This window comes from Agelaius phoeniceus, chromosome 2 (assembly GCF_051311805.1).
Source record: "Agelaius phoeniceus isolate bAgePho1 chromosome 2, bAgePho1.hap1, whole genome shotgun sequence".
Lineage (NCBI taxonomy): Eukaryota > Metazoa > Chordata > Aves > Passeriformes > Icteridae > Agelaius > Agelaius phoeniceus.
Window position 1 is genome coordinate 3,886,612 of NC_135266.1, and position 21,597 is coordinate 3,908,208.

The window sequence follows — 21,597 nt, forward strand, 5'->3', positions numbered from 1 at the left end:
GGGCTCTCCTGAAGGGATGAGTTTGCTTTTATGGAGGGGTGACAAACTTTCTTTTGCCAAATGCTCTCCTAAAGGAATCTCTTAGAGCAGGTTTGTTCATCCCAGCCCATTTTCACCTTCTGACAATTCTGTTCTGTCACTAAAGGAGCCCAGGTACTTCCTTGGGCATTTTTAACCTCACAAGCTCCACTTCTACCCAATTATTGACTAGTTGCCTCCACAAGCATCCCCAAACTGGCAGATAGTGCAAGATGTTAAAAAAACATGGTAGATGTGTTAAAGCAGTGCCTCTTTTTGTGGTGTGATTGTGCTAAATTAATTTATCCTATTGCATCATGAGCAATGCCCACGTTGGTGCAAATAAAAGCAGCACTGTTTGGCCATTATTAAAGCTGTTTGTTTCTTGCACTTAATCTGTGCAGTAGAGTGCTTCTTACTGATAATATTTACAAGGCTTAGGAGATGCTGAAACAGAATCATAGAATGGTTTGGACTGGAAGGGTTCTTCAAGCTCATCTTCCAACCACCTCTTCCATAGGAAGGGAACATCCACTGCCACAGGATGCTCCAAGCCTCAATGTTCAACCTGGCCTTGGACATTTCCAGGGATCCAGGGGCAGCCCCAGCTGCTCTGGGCACCCTGTGCCAGGGCCTGCCCACCCTCACAGGGAACAATTTCTCTGCAAAATCTCCTTTGCTTCAGAATGGGATATTGAATAGCAAATCTCACAAAGCTCAGTTCCTGTACCTTACTTCTGAGTGTGGGATTAAGTCTTTTGTAATTAAAAGCTGTGATAGATTTTACAAGAGGAGAGTGTTTTCTCACTGTGACTTTCCAAGTGCTGATAAAGTAGTTTTTATTAAAATCACCCTGTAAACTTAAAATAGCCTCTCATTAGTTGCTAACAGATATGCTGGTATCCAGTGACTCCAAGAAAATGCCTTTATTTTCACTTTGAAGATGAGCAGGGCAAAGCCTCACTCTTCTTTGTGCGTGGAAAAAACCATCTTCTGACTCCATACCACAGCTCTTTTGATTGATTCCTCTCCTTTGTGTGACTGACAGGTTTTGCTCTGTAACCTGTGCCACCTTCCCCAGCTCCTGTCACTTTGGCAGGCAGGGGTTTGATCCCCCTTTCCTGCCACTCCTGGCTGGCATGTTGTGATAGCTGCCACTTCTCCAAGCTCCTTCCCCAGCTGCTCCTGAGGGAGCATCCCTGGAAAGCAAAGCTGAGGGAGGCACAGCCACACTGGAAGATAAAATCCTCTGGTTTTGTGTTTTCCTGGCGAGTGCCCTCAGGTATCGTTGGTCATCCCAAATTAACAGTGAGTGCCAACTCATTCTGAAGCAGTTCCTCTGCAGTCTGGAGCAGGAAAGTGTTTGGAAGTGCTGTGTGGTGGTACCAGTTGTGGGTTTCTCTGGATCTGCACTGAAGGCACTTGAGATGTTGTTTCATGTTCAGACTCAGGTGTTTATTATTTCTTATCAGTAAAACAGTCTCACTGCTGTGAGTTCAGCAGCTTTTCATTACAAGGCACAAAATGGCAACAATCTCTTGGTACAAGGTCTTTTAAGGCTAAACTCTCCAATGAAGAACTGACACCTGGATTATTTTCCCTTTTACCCCAATAACTGATCCCAAAGAGCTGCAATGGGGACTTTTCTGCCCAATTACAAAATGCCACCCAAACCCATGGAGAAGTAGGAAGAAGAAGCATGAAGAAGAAACCCAGGACAACACCCTGTGCTCTCCATCTTGCTGCCATCCACAACATACTAAAAACCCCAAAACCTCAATTTCTCAGCAAGTGATGCACCTACACTACTCTCTATAATCTATTTCACACTTTTGTGGATTCTAGGAAAACTAGAATTCTAGTCTAGGAAACTTTCTCCATGAATGAGGGTCAAAGTCAGTTTGGGGGTCAGGGCACCCCAGAACAAACAGAGAAATATTCCTGGTGCTCTGGCTTTCCACAGTGCTGGGGGCAACATCCCTCTTAGGAAACAAAATGGGTTGAGAGCCTTTTCTATGGTTTTGATGCAAAGTGGTGCTGCATGGCTCGAATCAAAAGGACTCAACTCTCCTTCCCTCAGGGGTCCCACCCTCTGCCACCACGGTCCCTTGGCAGAGTCTGTCTGAACAATCCCAGCCATGCCCGTGGCTGCACCAGCTCTCAGATATTTAGGGAAGCTGTGGATGATGCCTGAGCTGTGCTGGGGCCTTGGATAATGTGCTGGTGTGGAGGTAGCCCTGAGGAAGTTCTCCCGTTGTTATTTTAAACGTTACTGCTGAAGACACTTCTGCAAAGGTCAGAGCACTGAGGGGTGGTGGAGGGGAAAGAATTTATTGTTCTGCATTTGTAACCACATTAGGGCTCCCAGCTCGGGCTGGGAGCGCCTGCATGCTACCATAATAGGGAAATAACTGATCATATATTAATCAAGCACTGGAGGAGCCAGTCAGGAGGGCAGCTCGCTTCATGCACTGCTGAAATGCAGCTCCCTCCACAGCAAAGCTGGTTAAAGGCACAGTGTTTAACTGGGAAATGAGACCTGGAAATTACAGAGGAAATTAAGTCCACCTTGTAACAATTCCTATTTCAAATTTGGCTGGAGCCTTGGGTATCATGGGCAGCTGCAGAATGAGACTCCCACAGCTCTGGGCTGAATTTGTGAGCAGGATTTTGGCATCCTGACCTGCAGGAGAGGCTGAGTTAGGGCTGGGTGTGTTATCCCTGCTGGTGAGTGTGGAAACCCAGGGCACTGGGAATATTTCCCTGTTTGTTCTGGGGTGCCCTGACCCCCAGGGGAGCACTGACTTTGACCCTCATTCATGGAGAAGTTTCCTAAACTCCAGAATAGACTAGAATCCACAAAAGTGTGAAATAGATTATAGAGAGCAGTGTAGGTGCATCACTTGGTGAGAAATTGAGGTTTTGGGATTTTTAGTGTGCTGTGGATGGCAGCAAGATGGAGGGCACAGGGTGTTGTCCTGGGTTTCTTCTTCATGCTTCTTCTTCCTTCTTCTTCATTTTGGGTGGCATTTTGTAATTGGGCAGAAAAGTCCCCATTGCAGCTCTGTGGGATCAGTTATTGGGTTAAAAGGGAAAATAATCCAGGTGTCAGTTCTTCATTGGAGAGTTTAGTCTTAAAAGCCCTTGTACCAAGAGATTGTTGGCCATTCTGGTGGTGCTTTTCCAGTGTGCTGAGCCTGGTGTGGGCAGCGTGCAAAACTTTAGATAAGATAACAATAAACAAGAACCTGAAGACTGCAAAGATCCAGTCAGTGTGTCTCTCTTTCCTGGCACAAGACCACTCCAGGAGGGTCCCCCCCGACAGGGGAGCCCCCTGGGAGGGCCCAGCCAGAGTCCCAGGAGCCGGGGAGTTGGTGACAGGTGGGACATGGTTCCGCAGGGACACAGGGACCTGGCAGGAGCTGGAATCCATGCTCCTTGGGGGTCCCTTCCAGCTCAGGAAATCCTGTGATTCCGTGTCAGTGCCAGCCCTTGATCCCCAGCACCATTTCCCTTCAGCTCCCAGAGGCTCACACTGAATTTGCCAGTTGAGCACCCCTCAGACACAGCTGTAGCTGGTAAGAGATGAGATTATAGAGCTGAAACCAGGCTGGTTTTATTTGCTGGTTCCCAGTTAAACTTGCACAAAGTTTGATCTCCGTGTGGGGATGTGAATTGGGGCCTCTGGTTTCATTCCCAGAATGCCTCCCATGAATTATGTACCTGTCTGTGCATCAGTTATGTGTTTGTAAACCGTTTTAAAAGGCTGGCAGTGATCCATTAATTACTTTGAAGATGAGGAATAATTGCTTAAACAATATTAGCATTTAAGGAAAAACAATATTTGTCTCTATATTAATTGTTAAGCAAAATCAATTCATCTGTAGTTGGCTACAATCTAGAGAATGCAATTTCTGTAAACTGAATTTTATTGCTATTCCTTTCTGTTCCATTATATTACCCCAATGTACATATTTTTTGTGCTACTTCATTTATCTTAGGTCAGAAATAATATTCCTGTTCTCCAACATTATTACAACTTGGAAAAAAAAAAGATTAATGAGACATTTCAAAAGCCTCATGCTGAAGTAACATTTTTAAAATTATAGAAGAACAACCATTATTTTTTACAGCAAAACTAATTTTTCGAGTTTGAGATAGCAACACCATATTCTGAAAGTAAAGGTCAATTTGAAAAATAAAAGATTCTGGTTGCCTAATAAGGTCGTGTTCTTTATACCAAATTGTAATTTACAGTTGAATCAAATGATATTAATTATTTCTGGCTTGCTTTGAGTGATATTCTGGGGCCAATTGGTGTAGTTCAGATAAAAATAGATGTTACATTTAGTCTTATCATTAATGATAACCTTTATTTTTTTTCCACATGGAGCTTTTGAAGGCTCAGGAGAGTGCTGAGCTCCAGGGGTTGCTTTTCAGTTTCAGAGATGGTTCCTTTATGGACTTTACATTTGCCCAGCATCTTTCACTTTCAAAAACCTGAAAAGAAAAGCCCCTTGTGTAAAGGTCTAATTCCCCACCACTGAGTGCCTCTTTCCTGACAAACACAACAGGGAACCCTGGATTCTGAAGGTGGCCCTGGAATGTCTGGGTTCCTTTTGGAGTGACAAAAGGGGATCAGCTTTAAGGATGGGGTCCTTGTCACAAAATGAGCATCTTGCCCTGCAGCACATTTAATGAGCAGGAAGGAAAATTATTGTTGTTCCTAATCTAATTAGAAAAAATTCTGTGCTTATTAATGAAGAAGCTGAATTTTTGAGGCCAGGAAGACCCACTGGCAGCTGGGCTGGATGAGGAATTGTGTGTGCAGCAGGAGCAGGGCAGGGATTGTCCCTCTGTGCTGGCTCTGAGAGCCCCTCCAGGGCTGGGCCCAGTTCTGCTCCTGCAGGAGAGCCCTGGAGGGGCTGGAGCGTGTCCAGGGCAGGGAACGGAGCTGGGCAGGGGCTGGAGAATCCCTGAGGGAGCTGGGCAGGGGCTGGAGCCCCAGGAGGGGCTGAGGGAGCTGGGCAGGGGCTGAGGCTGGAGCAAAGGAGGCTCAGGGGCCCTTGTGGCTCTGCACAAGTCCCTGCCAGGAGGGGACAGCCGGGAGGGTCGGGCTCTGCTCCCAGGGCACAGGGACAGGATGGTTGTGGAGTTCTGCTGCCCCAGGCCTGGGCCCAGCCCAGGGAGGAGCTGGAGCTGCTGCAGAGAGCCCAGAGGAGGCTCCAGGATGGGCAGAGGGATGGAGCAGCTCTGCTGGGAGGAAAGGCTGGCACAGCTGGGATTGTTCACCTGCACAGGAGAAGTTTGGGCTGAGCTCAGGGTGGCCTTGCAGGGCCTGAAGGAGCTGGGAAGAGAGAGACAATTCCAAGTACAAGGGAGAATGGCTTCAAACTGACAGAGAGTTTCGGTTCAGGTTAGAGATCAGAAGAAATTCTTTACTGTGAGCTTAGTGAGGAACTGTAACAGTTTGCCCAGAAATTTTATGGATGCCCCTGGATCCCTGGCAGTGCCCAAGGCCAGGTTGGACACTGGGGCTTGGAGCAGCCTGGGGCAGTGGAAGGTGTCCCTGCCATGGCAGAGGTGGCACTGGATGATCTCTAAGGTCCCTTCCAACCCAGGCCATTCCATGGTTCTACAACTCCCCTAAAAAATGAGGCTTTTACTTCCTCACCCTCAAGTAGATACAGAGGGGAAAGAATGGCCAACATCAACTCTTGGCTCTTAAAACTGTTCCTTGTGAGGACTTAAGTGTGGCCTCCACACCTCTGAGCATCCATATGCTCTCTCCAGCTGGCTGGTTGCTCTGTGGAGTCTGGGCAGGCTCTTCCCATCACATAAAGATAAAGTTTCACATGGATGTCAACATCCATGTGATTCCTGCCCATTTTGGTCCTCTTTGATTAGGGGCTGTCCTGCCTCATTGGACAGGCTGGTGTAATAGCTTGGGATAAAGATTGTCACAGCTTGAAAAATCTTTGGAGCAGTGGGAGGTAATGATCCTGCCTGAGGCCAACCCTGCTTCTGGCCCTGTGATTCTGTCCCACACTCCATTGAATCTTTTTTCCCAAACGCTGCAGTTTAGCCCCTGAAAAATGCAGTATTTTTATGAGTGTATTCCATCTTTGGTCTGGTCCCATAATTCCTGTTAGATGTGAGCAAGGGCAGAGGATGGCACCTGAGACATGAAATGCCAGGTAGAGGCTTCAGCCCATGTGATTTTTCATGCTGAATGTTTCCCAGAATGTGATGAGCAATTTCTGTTTCATCTGGAAGATGGGAATTTCTGAGAGTAAAGACTGAATCCCCTTTTCCACCTCACTAACCTTTTCCCTTCCCTGAGCAGTTTTGGGAAGGACTGGTCTGTTTAGGCTGTGTTCAAATGTCAGAAAAGACTGCTTTAAACTTTTGGCCCATATGGAATAAGCAATGTTTCCTTTTCCCAGCGTTATCACAATTCGTTTTACTTCATAGCTGAAAAGTAAATGAAAGAAATAGCCGGAGGCACATTTGTGAATAATTACATTTGCACCACATTTCTTCAGAGTTTGATGGGTAGATTTATGTGTAAGATTTTATTGTTTTCCTTCAGCTTCATTATCCATCCAGTGTTTGCCATGGATCACAGGGCGCTGTAGCAGATCATGGAGACAGCATTCTAATGCTGTTTCATCTGGAAAAGGAAAACACAGATCTTTTTTCAGCTGCAGCAGTGCAAGATGATGGGAGACTTGGAAAGCAGCTCATTAGTTGCTGCTTCAGGCTCTCCTGCTGGGATGAGTGCTGCCTGTGGGGAGGGAAAACCTGTGCCCTATAAATTGTCTCTGACTGCAGCCCTGCAGTGTGGTGGTGCTGGGGTGTGGGGAGCCCCTTTTCAGCAGGAATTTGATGTTCTCTGTGGCATTCACATTCTCTGAAAGAAATCCCTTCACCCAGGATTTGTCTCCTGGGAAGCTGAGAAGCCTCAGAGAAAAGGAAAACAATTCTGATCTCATTTGCTTCTCCTGTGTTGTGCTCATGTGGAATGTGTTTGGAGATTGTTCACCCACAGGTGATTGTTTCATTGGATTCTGCTGGGATTTGTTTTCACTCTTTGGCCAATCAGGGCTGAGCTGTGTTGGGACTGGAAAGTGTCATGAATTTTCATTATTATCTTTTCAGCCTTCTGTAAATGTCTTTTCTGTATTCTTTAGTATAGTTTAGTATAGTATTATTTAATATAATATAGTATCATAAAGTAATAAATTAGCCTTCTGAGATCATGGAGTCAGATTCCTCATTCCTGCCTTCTTTGGGACATTTCCCAGCAAATACAATAGTTCTCCAAGGAGTTTGCCCCACCACTGATCAGATTTGCCTCAATTGGCACCAGAGCCAGTCCATGGTTAAATTGATTTTGGGAAATTCATTGGGTAACAATCTTTAGTTATGGCCAACAACTGCTGGCAGTGATCAGAGCCCAGCAGGGCCAGGCACTGGCTGCCCTGGTTTGCCAGGGTGTTCAGAAGAGTCCAGCAAAGTGTGAAAGAATCTTTCAGGGAAAGCCTTGCAATAGCTGAGTTTAGTGGGAAGGGTTAGGGGGATTTATTTATTGTGGTGCTAATGAAAGCAGATCCCCCCTCAGAAAGCAGAAAATGCAGGCCAGGGCTAATCAAAAATCTCTGAATCTGTAAAATCATAAGAAGATTGTGAGTTTAAGTCTGCAAGTGTTGTCTGTTAAAACAACATTTTGTTTTCCCTGGTTTTCTCCTGGGGATGGGTGTAGTCCAGGTATCCTCAGATATCCATATGAAATAAAACATCATTTAATTTAGAAAGTGAAGATACCAACAAAAGGTTGTGTGTGGCAGAGGGTGGGGAGGGAATCCTGATCCACCTTTGTTGCCACATCAAGGCAGCTTGGAAGATGGTGGTTTGCTATCAGAATGGTTGGCCCCCACCAGCAGGAATAGAAAAAATCAAGTCCAGGAGTAAAACCTGTGCCAGTGCTTACCTGTGCTCTGCCTGCTTAGAGTGAGAATTTCCTGGGTTTTCAGACCATTTCCAAGCTAATTATCCCTTGTGAAAGGAAAACCAGGAGTGCATGAAAGAGGAGCATTTCTACAGGCTTGCTTTCAGCTCTCTGCAGAAATTTAATGATTTGAGGACTCAAATCCAACAGCCTGCACGCTTGAGATATGTGAACAATTACTGACAGGTAAAAGTTACTGTTCCATGGGTGGATATGGAGTAGGAAGGGTGCAAAAAGGCTTTAATCTTTCCATCAGTGCACTGAGGTGATTTCTAGTCTGTGCAGGTCCTGAGCCCAAGCTGGGTTTCCATTGTAATTAATTGGTTAATTCTAAATTTGGAGAATCAGACAATGGTGTGGGTTGGAAGGGACCTTAAAGATCACCTGGAACTCCTGCTCCCAAACAGTAAAACTGTGTTGTTTGCAGGGTGTGATACTTCTTAAATTACAAGGTTGCTTTTAGGGAAGCAGCTCAAGGTAAAAGCTAAAATTTTATTCCCTTAGACAAAGCCCAAGCTGGCACTCCACTGAATTTTCTCTGCAGATTGACAGTCCATCTGGTAAAGTATCTGTGTTGTGACAGGTATCAATAGGAAATGGTTTGGGGAGAACTCCAAGAAAATCTACTCCCAAAATCTGGGAAATACCCAATCCAGCTCTTTCCAGTTAACACAGGATTTAAACTCTTTAAGAAAATATGTCTGTGCAATTATATGTTAATATATATTCTCTATGTATGCAAATGTGGATGGACCATCCATGTATAAAAAAGTGAAATATGGGCATAGGGAGAAAGAAAATTATACAGATATATCCATTCTATTACATTACCTACATAGATAATTCACATGTTGTTTTGTAATGTGTATTATGCCCATATGTGTAATCATTATATTTCCCTACCATCTGCTAATTATGAATTTCTCCTTTATTCATATAAATATCTTGGCCCATTTGAACACTTCTAATTTCTTAATTACAAGTCCAAGTCATGGCTTAAAACTTCTTGTCCTAACATTTTTCAGTCATGATAAGAAAACAGAAATATAGGAAGAGTTTTGGTTTTGAGTCAACAATTGTAGGTTAAAAGAAATAAAAGAAAGTCAGACCTTAAGATATTGTGAATTATGTATTGCAGTTGATTTTAAAGCAGTGATGATGGCATCAAGCAAATATTTAAGTGCCCTGGAAATTTTAGAGACAAATTAAATGCTGCATTTTCTGAAGTGTTAATGTGAGATTGCTGAGTCACTGTTGCAAGTTAAGATAGTGCTAAAACTTGGCTGTAATAGGAAATGAGCTGTACAAGCCAGATTTCCTCAAGAGGTACAGACCCAATTGTGTCTGTTCATCCACCCATCTGGTTTTCCCAACTGGCATTTCCAAAGGACAGCAATTATTCCACTGAGAGGCTAAAATCAATGGATAAACTCCACTTCTGCTGTTAGGTTGCCTTTAACCCATAAATACCAAATAAAAATCAGTTCCAGTTTCTCCTTGGCTGTGTCATTTCCGACCTTCACATCCCTTTCCCCACGGAAGATAAACTATAATTGTATTTCTGTATTGCTTGAATAGCCACACAAACCATGCAGATTCTCAGATTTAATGACATGATTCTGTGATTTAATGACATAAAGTTAATGGATTGATTTTGTTCCACAAAAGTCTTTGTTTTGATAGCTTAGCTTTTCATTAGCCTGTGTAATAAAATTTGGTGAGCTCTCAAGCTGTTCTTTTTATCCAGATTTTCTATTTCTTCTTCCATTTTCATCTTTCTTCTTAAATGTTTTCTAAATAAAACAAAATACTTAGTGAACATTTATCTTACATTAGCATAGCTGCATTTATTTGATTACTGTAGTTAAAATAAAATCAATATGGGATATTGCAAAACCTTCCCTTTAAATATTTCCTCAGTTTAGAGTGGTCCATAGAATATGGACACAAAAACTGAGTTCTGAGTAAGAACAAGAAGTAAAGGCATGAAATCCTGCAGGTCTCATACTAAAACCATGGAGTGGCATCCTTGTTTTCTAGTGTGCAGGACAGAGACTATGGGGGATAAGTTTATTTTCATTTAAATATTAAAATGAATATAAATTGCCTTTATTTGCATTAACCCTACTTGGGGATGAGCATCCTGGAGGTATTAATGCCAAGAATGAAAAGCAAAGTGGTTGAAAATGGGTGAATTCCCCCAAGCAGAGCTCCCTGCACACTCCTGGTGTGACGTGCCCTGCAGGCTGGAACACAAGAGTGGCATCAGAGAGTTTAACAAACCAGTTTGTAGTGAAAAACTCAATGCTGTGACAAGGTTAGTGGGGCAAACGTGCTCCCACCAGCTCAGTCCAGGCAGTTTAGGGTTATCTTTGCAAGCAGGGCAGGAATTTTCCCAGGACTGCACTTTTAACTTGTAGGTGGGTGAAGGAGAATTCAGCAAAGTCAGCTGGGTTGGCCACGTGGAGGCCGAATGCAGCTGAAGGGAAAGCTGGGAATAAAGGAAGGCAAAGAGCCAAGGATTGAGGATGAAAGACAAGAGCAGAGCCTGGAGAGAAGTGAGGGAAGCAGCACAGTGGTGGAGAGATTGGACATAAATGATTCAGAGGGGAAGAGCTGTGCGTGTTGGAAGGGATGAGGCAGGAAATGAGTGGAAAGGATGGAAATTAGCCTTAGGATGTATTATCTCTTCCTCTCATGCTGGAGGTGTGATAAGAACAGGGTCTTAATGCCTCGACTTTAAAATATTTTACTCTGCCTCTTTTTTTAGAGTAAACATGGAATAATTGAGGTTGGAAAGGAACTTCAAGTTCTCCCTGCTGGGTGGCACAGAGGAGTCCCTCTGTCCCTCCCCGCTGGCTCCCTGTGCTGGGGGCACTTGCCCAGATGCTGGGTGAGTGCTGAGCACCCCTTGGATGTTGCTCCTCAGTGCCCAGCTCCCCAAACTCTGTCACTGGGAGGGACTTGGTGTAACTTGTGCCAGGTTTTTTCCCTGAATCTGCTCCCCCTGGCCATGTCTATTGATGCCTTTTCCTTGGTATTAAAATTAAGATACGGTTAAGAGATAAAGGGCTTTTACCTCAGTATTTAATAAGGATCTTTAGGAAGGAGGAGAAAGCATCACAATTTTCCACCTGTGCTGTTCAGAGATCATCCCTGTCTGAAAAAGCTGTTGATGTTTTTTGTTCTGTTTCCTTTTGAGCAGATGGGCAAAAGAAGGTCCAAGAGGAGTTTGACATAGACATGGACGCGCCAGAGACAGAGCGGGCGGCCGTGGCGATACAGTCCCAGTTCAGAAAATTCCAGAAGAAAAAAGCTGGCTCCCAGTCCTAGTAGCTACCTCACAGCTCAAAACAAAGTAATCCTGAGATGATTTATCAAGATCAGAAATAACACAAAGATGCATGTACAGAAATTATCAATATTTAAAACCCCATTGGCAGATAACAACCCATGAGCTTGTGTGCGACTTCATCCCAGATGTTTCACGCCCATTATCCTCTGTAACTCACCATTTTACTTGATGTTGTAATAAAAAGTTAGGGTGAAGTAATTAAAGTGTCTGCCTTCATCTGTCTTTCCATATTAATCCAGCAAGTGCAGCGTTACAAATGAACCCAGCCCAGATGCCTGTTTCCCTCTCCACCTAAAGCTCAGAGTCATAACAGCACCGTACGTTGCAGGGATTTTTGCTGAGGGATGAGATAGATGCATCTCAGCCCTGCTTCCCTCATTTGGAGAATTCCAGCTGCCAGCAAAATGTGAAAATAAAATTACTTTCTTGTAATGAGCTGAAAGTTAAAAAAAAAAAAGAGAAAAGTTGCAGACAGAAGCTGGCATGAGGGGTGTAGGAAGCAGGGAGCAGTTTATTTTTGTCTTGCAAGTGTGTCAATAAAGTGGTTTGAGTGGGGAAATTGTGCCTGTCCTTCCTCTTTGCATGATAACATTCAGAGATCTTGGACCACATTGACTGTTATGGAAAGAAAATAATAAACCAGACACAAAATACCTTTGGAAGTTTGGGATTGATTTTTGTCTGTAAAAATAGAAACTGACCATCTAAACTCTATTTCTTGATGTGGTGTTTCAGTCTACATAATCAACAACTGTTTCTGTGCCATCTCTTTATTTCCATTTTATTTCCAGTGTTTGAGGAGTAAATCCTAACAAGCTTCCTGTGTCCATTTGCATTGTTCTGTATTCATCTTTGAGCCCCTTTGTTGCTGTGTTAGCCCAGCTTTGGATCAGCAAAACTCAGCTACAGCGTGTCTGAAGCGGGGAAGGGAGCGGTGACAGCCTGCCAGCCCTTCAGGGGCCACAGATCCAGCTGTCATTCCCAGCTCTGCCCAGGGGGATTCTTTTCCTGCTCTCCCACCTTCCACAGGAGTGTTTGATCACCAGAGCAAGGGACAAATGCACCATTAATCACATTTAAACAGAAATCCAGAGCAGGGGCAGGAGCAGAGGGAAGGAGGGACCTCATGGCCTTCCCAAGGAGCCCATCAGGACAGCAGTGCTGGAGAGGGGCAGAGCTGCTGGGGGATTACAAAGGAAAAGGGAAAACCTCCTGCAGGTTAAGGCACTTGTGGTGCTGGGCATCATTTTAGAGGTGGTGCCAAGAGCTCTGGCCCTGTGCTGGTTACAGGGAGCCCTCAGGGATGCTGAGCAGGAGCAATCCTGTGGCCAGTGAAGAAAGCATGTGCAAACATGATTTGTGAGCTGCTTAAAGCTGGGTGGGAAGGCCCAGAGAAGTTTTTTAGAAGTAATTTTGGGAGGGGAACAGCCAGACCCTGCCTGTGGCACCTCTGTCTGTGTGTCAGGTCCCAGGCATGACTTTCCCACTCATCACCTGCAAAGTGAGTGTCCTCCAAGCTGCAGCTCAGTGCTTTCATTGTTTATATTTTTTAATCAGCACTGTTCCTCTGCATTGAAGAATTTCACAAATAAACCTCAAATAACAGTGCTGCTGTGCTCAAAGTGTGGTTTGTGGAGGCCCCAGTTCCCCCACTTGTCTTTCACAGCAACTGCTCACCATATAATGATAGCCTAAGCATAATAATCTAAAAATTGTAATGGCTTTGGATTGTTTTGGTGCCATTTTGTTTAGATGAACATATATTCGTAATAAAAGACTGCATTTGTGTTCTGCATTATGTCATTTGAAACAGCATGAGCTCTGTAATGGCTACTTAATTGAATAAAAACTATGGGTAAGCACTAGGCTTTTATATTTGATCTGACATTCCTTGGACTTAAATTTCCTACACAACAGGAATAATCATATGGTTGGGACACAGAGAAAATGATTGCATTATTGAAGCACAGCAACAGGGGCTGTTAGTAAATGAATTATGGCTCTTTCAGCAGCAGGGCTTTTCTTCAGTGTGCAGTTCAGAGTGCACCTTACAGACACAGCCCTAATGTACAGAGAAACAGAATGAGGGAACGGTGATCTGGCATGAGATTTGGAATAATTGTGGCTGCCCCTGTCAGACAATTTCCTTTTCATATAAATATGTTTGCACACAGATTCATGTTCCCAGGAGAGCTTTCTTGCTCCTGAGTCTTGCTCTTTACTCATATTTTGCCCATATCCAAGGTGACAGCTGTTAATTTCTTTTCTTACCACTAACATTTTTCAAAGACCTCTCTGGGTTTGGCTGAGGTGAGAAAAGGAATTGGATTCAACCAGGATGGGTGAGGGAAGACAGTTAATATTCCAGAGATAATGTGGGTCTTTTAACTAACTAATGTGGGTCTTTTCACTTACAGACACTCACTGAGCTCTGCCTAACTGTGAGTAATGCAGTAATGGAAAGAAAGATTTAAATTAGGGGGATATCTATGGTGATAACCCCAAAGTTCCCATAGGTAACATAGAAGAATACTCAGAGCAGTAGATTTTGCAGGAAAAGAGGTTATGGCTCCCACCCCTGACACCCACACCCTCCCCAGGCACATCCATGCTGCCTCTGCTCCAAATTGCTGCCAGATTATCCCAAAAGAGAATAACCTACAGCTGAGTGATCAGAACAATTGCCTGAGCCTGTGAAATCCTTAGTTCACATCGTTGCCTGGACTGTAAAATAACCTGTGGAAATAAACACAGAGGAGACCAAGAGAAGGAACCAAAAGCCATGAAAATGCACAGGAATGCCCACACGAGGAAAACAGCAAAGAATGTGGAGTCTGTCAAATTAAAGAGAGAAAAGCAAACCTGTGGGGGAAGTGGGGAAGTGGAGGTTTTGCAGAAAGTAGAAATGAGTTTTGGAATAATGCCAGAGCAGAGGCTCCCACAACTCAGTCAGAGTTTGGAGCAACCTGGCAAAATCACAGAATCTCAGAATCAAGCCATGGAATGGGTTGGGTTGGAAGGGTTTTTAAAGCTCACCTCTTTCTGATCTTTCCCACAGGAAGGGAACATCCACTGTCCCAGGCTGCTCCAGCCCCAGTGTCCAACCTGGCCTTGGGCACTGCCAGGGATCCAGGGACTCCACAGCTGCTCTGGGCACCCTGTGCCAAGGCCTGCCCACCCTCCCAGGGAGGAATTCCTTCCCAATATCCCATCTGAACTGACCCTCTCAGTATCAACAAATGAATGGCAACAAATCACCAGGAGTGCACGAGGTTCAGCTGCTGTATCTGCAGGGAATGCCCTGATGAAGGCAGGAATCTGACTCCATGTTCTCAGAAGGCTGATTTATTACTTTTAAATACTATATTATATTAAAGAATTCCACACTAAACTATACTAAAGAATACAGACAGGATACTTACTGAATGCTGAAAAGATAAAAATGAAAACTTGTGACTCTTTCCAGAGCCCCGACACAGCTTGGCCCTGATTGGCCAAAGAGTGAAAACAACTCACAGCAGAATCCAATGAAACATTCACCTGTGGGTAAACAATCTCCAAACCCATTCCACATGAGCACAACACAGGAGAAGCAAATGAGATAAGAATTGTTTTCCTGTTCTCTGAGGCTTCTCAGCTTCCCAGGAGAAGAATCCTGGGTGAAGGGATTTTTTTCAGAGAATGTGAATGCCACATTCACCCATGGCTGGTGGAGGAGCTCAGATGCACAATATCTGCCTTGTTCAAACCATTGCTCCCACTGGCCTCAGCAACAGGGAAAATTAACAACATATTTTAGAAATGTCATTTAGAAAGGGCTCTGGCAAAATTCAGGGATTTCCAAAGAGCAACTTCATTAGGAGTGTTGAGAGAGAACCAAAGAGATGGAGTGATCCAGCCATGCTACATCACCACCAGCCACAGGGCAGCTGTGATTCCAAAACCTGCATCCCTGGAGATGACAGGTGGGAACTGGGAACCCAGGGACACCTGGATATTCCAGAAGTTCTAACAGGACTGCCTTGAGTGTCTCTTAGAGGAGCTGAGGTGTGGGAACAAAGGGTCCCACAGAAAAAGCAAGGTGACAATTTGTTGTACAGGCTGCCCAGGGCAGTGGGCACAGCCCCAAGGCTGCCAGGACTCAAGGAGTGTTTGGACAACACTCCCAGGCACAGGGTGGGATTTGGGGATGTCTGTGCAGGGCCAGGAGTTGGGCTTTGATGACCCCTCCCACCCAGGATATTCCATGATTCTAGAATTCTTTTTTCAATATTAGCTCTACACAAGTGTTCAAAGCCTGATGGGGAAAAAAGCAGAGTGTGCTATCAATATGATGAAATTAATATTTAGACAACTATTGCCTGGAAGCATTTAAATGCAAATATCCTTCTGAATCTGAAAACAGCAGAAATCCCTTGTATTGGTTTATATGATCAAGACAATCTTCAGAGGGGGAAGATCCAGGAACTTCCCCTCAAAAGAGAAGCTTTGCCATTTCTAATCCATTAAAGTCTAGTCACGAATGGGTTATTTAGCTCAATTCTTAAATTAAGGCAGTGCATTTTTTTTCTGCTTTTTTTTTTTTTTAATCCTCAAACTCTCCTGACAGATGGTCTCCTGCCTTTTAGTATCTCTAGTGATGGTAAGGCTAAAACCTTCCTTGGCAGCTTGTTCCATGGCTGAACTTTTCTTAAAGCTATAAAGGTTGGTTTGTACTTAAAACCTAAATCCTCCCTCCTGCCATTTAGATTAATTTGTTCCAGGCCAGCTATACCCAGTTTCTCTAATCTTATCTTGTAGGTCTCCTTTTCAACCCTTTTCCTTATTTTTTGTTATTCTCCTTTGAACCCTGCCAGTTTATCTGTGTGCCTGGAATGAAATGCAGCCATCCAGATGAAATGCACCCAGTGCCAGGCACAGCAGCACAATTATCTCCACTATTTTACAAGTGATGAGCCCCCCACCACAAGTTTACACAGCTTTTGGCATTTTTTTGTGACAGCATTATTTTGCTGGCTTGTACTCACAACATCATTTCCCAAGAATATGGAGCTGCTCTGTGATTTCTCTGCCTGGTCAGGATTTCACCTTTTTTTTTTTTTTTTTCCCTGTAAAAGACTACTCTGGCTGTAAAACATCTTTATTTTTTAAATTCTGTAATCCCCCTGCACCTCTGCAATACTGGGATGACACAGACATCTGGGTAAATGTCTTTATCTGTAGCACTTCTTCCTTCAAATAAAGCAGGAATTGTAATAGTTTCATTTTTTTTTGTGCTTTCCCATTTTCTGTTCCTAAATAATTACAGTCAGGTGCAGAGGCTTCAGTGATCTCTAAATCAACCTTTTTTGGAAACTCAGAAAAGGTTTCAATGACTTCCTATTTTATTCTGCAAAGTTAACTTGCCTCTACTGGCGATGACTAATTATTTGATAAGAAAAGTCTTCATACCCACAGCTAAAAATAGCTTTTGAAATAAGCCTGAGGACTCTTGTCCCTTCTCAGTGCGTTGTGATTTAATGATCTTTTCACAAAGGCCAAACTTATACTATTACTCACATTCAGTGGCAGTTTCCAGCACAAATATTCCTGCAGAAATCTTCAGGACTGATGTGACAAAGGGAGGGGGTGTGAGCACATGAGCTCTTGGCCTCATCAAGTACACAAAGTACAGTGACTTTCTGTGCTTGGTTTGCAGATCTTGGCAAAATTATATCCCTCTATTCCTCTAGCCCTTGTCATTCCTTGTTGGGAGCAGAGCCTGTATTTAATAGAGTGAATTATTGAAAAGATAAAATAACCAGCAGATGATGGCAATGATTAATAACAGATACAATAATTACTGCAGCAAGGGGAAAATTGACAGGTTTCCAGAAGACTGGAAGCAACTGGTGACAGGGCAAGGGGGAAAGAAGCAGGTTTAGATTGGATATTAGGAAATAATTGTACTCTGGGAGGGTGGGCAGGGCTGGGATGGAATTCCCAGAGCAGCTGTGGAGCCCCTGGATCCCTGGCAGTGCCCAAGGCCAGGTTGGACACTGGGGCTGGAGCAGCCTGGGACAGTGGGAGGTGTCCCTGCCATGGCAGGGGTGGAATTCCATGATCTGTAAGAACCCTCCCAACCCCAGGCATTCCATGACTTTGTGACAATAACACAACTATACATCACTAAATCTTTTATTAGTAGTCACACAATATTATCCTTTAATTGTGAGAGCCAATCATCTCATTATCCATCTATAACACAAAACACCAGCAAAAAAGGCCAAAAGAGGCATCAGCGTGAGAGCTTTGGGGCTGTGGGGTCACCACCCTGCCCTAAAGCCCAGAGCAGCCCCAGCATCAGGCACCACTTGGCAGGGCAGGGGATGGCAAAATTATATCCCTGTATTCCTCTAGCCCTTGTCATTCCTTGTTGGGAGCAGAGCCTGTATTTAATAGAGTGAATTACTGAAAAAATAAAATAACCAGCAGATTATGGCAATGATTAATAACAGATACAATAATTACTACAGCAAGGAGAAATTTGACAGGTTTCCAGAAGACTGGAAGCAACTGGTGACAGGACAAGGGGGAAAGAAGCAGGTTTAGATTGGATATTAGGAAATAATTGTACTCTGGCAGGGTGGGCAGGGGCTGGGATGGAATTCCCAGAGCAGCTGTGGAGCCCCTGGATCCCTGGCAGTGCCCAAGGCCAGGCACTGGGGACATTGGGGCTTGGAGCAGCCTGGAACAGTGGGATGGGTTTTAATTATTACAGCAAGGGGGAAAATGGACAGGTTTCCAGAAGACTGGAAGCAAAAGAGGCATCAGCATGAGAGCTTTGAGCTGATCAGCCAAGGGGCCGTGGTGTCACCACCCTGCCCTAAAGCCCAGAGCAGCCCCAGCATCAGGCACCACTTGGCAGGGGATGGAGTGGGGGGAGATGGCGGCAGAGCCTGGCAGCAGGGAAGGGAAGGGGATTTCTGCAGTGGAAAGGGTTTGGAGAAGGTGAAGGGCACAGGTGCAAGAGCAGCTCTTGGAGGGGAGGCACAGGGTGTGGGCAGAGAGCCTGGCAGGGATGGGAGGGAGCTGATGGTGCCAGGGAGCTGCAGCTCTGCCTTCCCCCTTTGGTTATGCAAAAGGGGCCACGTGTGGTGCCTCCAGGGATACCTGGGAGCAGCACTGAGGTATCAGCGTGCCCAGGTTATGCAAGGCAGCTGGCAGGCAGTGAGGGGCACAGCTGGGCACTGCAAATTCTGGCAGAGTTAAAAATAAAAGCCTCACTGTTTGATCAGCCAGCCTGGAGTTTGCCCTCTAGGCTTCCCCCTGACATATGGTGCCATCAGCCTCTGGAGAGCACCCAAACCACCTCTTGCATCCAGGGCTTAAAAGAATTGGGAGACATCATCTGTGGAGAAATTAAAATCATTGTTTGCGGGAAAAGCAATTTTATTCTGCCAGAATTCTTGTGCCATCGATGCTCCCCTGTTCACAAAGGCCTTTTCTTTACAGAGGATAAGCTGAGGCAATCAATTGTTTTTATCTGGTAAATGAAAATGAATAAAATGCAATTTGGGTGTAGGTAAACAGAGAAGTCATTTTCCACTCAGCATTAGCTCCCATCTCAATGGACATTAGCCCTGTGTTTATTGAAGGACAGGTTATTGCCTGGGACATTGGGATTTCAGTGGAATGGAACACAAACTCCAGTTTATTGACAGCTGCTGCATAGCAGAAAGATAGATGATTAGCTCCTGTATTTCTGCTCTTTTTCAGAACTGCTGTGTGGATGCCCACAGGGGGAAAGCTTGGATTATGCATCATATTCTTCATACTTTTATACAGAAGAAGTTAATGGTCCTTTCATAGAAGCACTTTCCATTAAAACAAGTTTTCTTGGCATCAGAGATCTACCTCTTTTGCTTCTTTCTCACAAATGTACATGACTTAGTGCCTGTCATCTGAATTAAAAGTCCATTATCTTGATTCTGTGCTGCACATTGAAATTGTAATCCTGCACACTTTGTAGTCAATAGTACTAATTTCCAATAGCATTTTTAGTTTAGAGCTGCCAAAGCTTCAAGGACTAGCAACAAAGCAAAAAGTAAAAGTAAAAAGAATAAAGGAAATCCTGAAAACATCCGGCGAGGAGGGGAAATTCTCTCCATGGCAGTTGTGGTTTTTGTTTTTTTTTTCTTTTTGCCTGCACAGAAACAGATAATTCTCCTTTGAGGAAAAAAAAGAACCCAAATAATAAACATGCCTTTTTCATCTGCACAGCATTTCCTTCAGTGCCAGTGCACAGTCAGAGCTCAGGCTCATGTGCACAGCAGCCATGAGCAGCTGCTTCCCTGCCACCAGCACGACATAAACCTTGCTCCTGCCCTTGATTTTGATTTTCCAAAGGTGCCACCCCACTGCAGGGCTGCAGCACCAGGGAGGATGAGCTCCATAAAGGTGAGATACAACTCCTGGAGCTGCTGCCTGGCCCCTGCTGCTGGAATTATCACCTGAGGATTTATCACCGAGGCTGAGAGGCTGCTGGAGCTCAGCCCCCCTTGCTGGGGAGGGCAGGGGGCTTCAGGCTGGGCACCAGGAGGAATTTCCTCTGGAATTCAGGTCTTCCAGCTGAAGGGGTTGTTAAACATTGGGACAGATGCTCAGGTTGGCAGTGGGGCCCCATCCCTGGAGGGGTCCAAGGACGTGGCACTCCTGGGGCAGGGTGGGGATGGCTCACAGGCTGGACTCAGTCTCGGAGGTGTTTCCCATCCTCAGTGGTTCTGGGATTTGTGACTCTGCAGGCACTGGGGGGCAGCCCTTGGGCTGCTTTGGTGAGTTCCCACCCAGCCAGACCCGAGTGAAATTGTAATTTATGATACAAACCAGAATGTGATACACACCCTCTGTGTGTGTGGAAGCCACTGCTTCATCCTGAAGGACAATTCACCAGAAAACCTTGAAGACATCCCCACCTGCTTGCCACTTTTGGAGTGTCCTTCTCCCTCTCTGCCCTGGAAAGGGCTGACAATAAGCAGGTGATGGATCTGGGACTTGCAAAACGCCACTGAAAAATGTTTTACAGCTCAGGAATATAAAACCACACGGCCAAGGAGGGCTCAGGCACACAGAAAGTTTGGGTTCTCAGCTCTTCCAGGCTTTCAGGGCATGCCTTAGTTATCATGGCATGAGCAGGCATGCACTTGTGTTGCTTGTTCTTTGTCCTAGCAACCGAATTTCACTCTCGAATTTCCTGCTGCTCCTTGCTAAAGCATTCCCAGCTGAAAAGCCTTTCTCCAGATACACTGCATAAGGCTTGATTGGGTTGCTGGAGTCAACATTAGTATTTTTAGACAATGGTCCACAGCCTGTGATGCAAATCAACTTTAAAAGGTTACTTTTGTTTGTGTGCTTTAGGCTATTCTGTTCCTTCTTGTAACTCCTTTTTCCTGTGCTCTGTCAGCAGTGATATTCTTTAGGTGAGATGATTAGTCAAGCCCACTTAATTCCTTTTGCCTGTCTCTTCTCTGACATAAAACTTGTTGATTCTCACTGGAAAAAAATCTGATCAGTTGGCTGTTAGGAATTTTTGTATTTGTCAGCCTTGGAGTTAAGCATTGTTAAAAATCCACTTTCCAGTCTGATCATTTCATGAAAAAACCCCAGAAAAACCAGTTGTTTTTGTTTTCCCCTCAAAATATCAATCAAATTAAAACAAAAGCAAGACTTGCCCAGCTTATGTAAAGCTGGATTGCACTTCAGACTGTATTTTAGTGCATTATTAAGTTTACTGAAGTCTCAAGGGATGAAATTTGCAAAAGCAAGTACCATTTAAAGTCATTGGCACTCGTGCACTTTAATCCCCTGGGTGCTTTTGCAAATCTTTCACAGACTGTGTAAATGTGCCATATTCAACTGCAGCAATTCTGTGATGGATGAGGCTTCTGCCAAGCAGGGAGATTTAGCAGAGCCTCTGTTCCTCGTGCATTTCACTGTTATTAACAAGCTCTCACCTAGAGCGAAATAAATCTGACTTAATTTGCACCAGCTTCCAGTTATTAGCCATCCATTTGTAAATATAGCTGCAGTGACATCTGATTGTTTTTTGATATGTCTGTTGCATCAGAAACAAAGCCAAACAAATTCTGTCTGCTCACATATCAGCATCTATTATCTGCTGTGCAGGAAGTGCCTGCAGAGAGAGTTTGGAGGAACTCTGGAGGAACAGGACCTT

General features: G+C 44.5%; 1 protein-coding gene across 1 annotated transcript in view; it reads left to right on the top strand.

Moving 5' to 3' along the window:
- The window catches only part of PCP4 (Purkinje cell protein 4), a 55,160-nt gene extending 43,123 nt beyond the window's left edge, over positions 1-12,037 (top strand). The window contains exon 3 of the mRNA XM_054654632.2: positions 11,235-12,037. Within this exon, the coding sequence (XP_054510607.1) occupies positions 11,235-11,362 (128 nt within the window). The 3' untranslated portion in view covers positions 11,363-12,037. The remainder of the gene's footprint in view (positions 1-11,234) is intronic.
- The last annotated feature ends 9,560 nt before the right edge of the window (positions 12,038-21,597 follow it).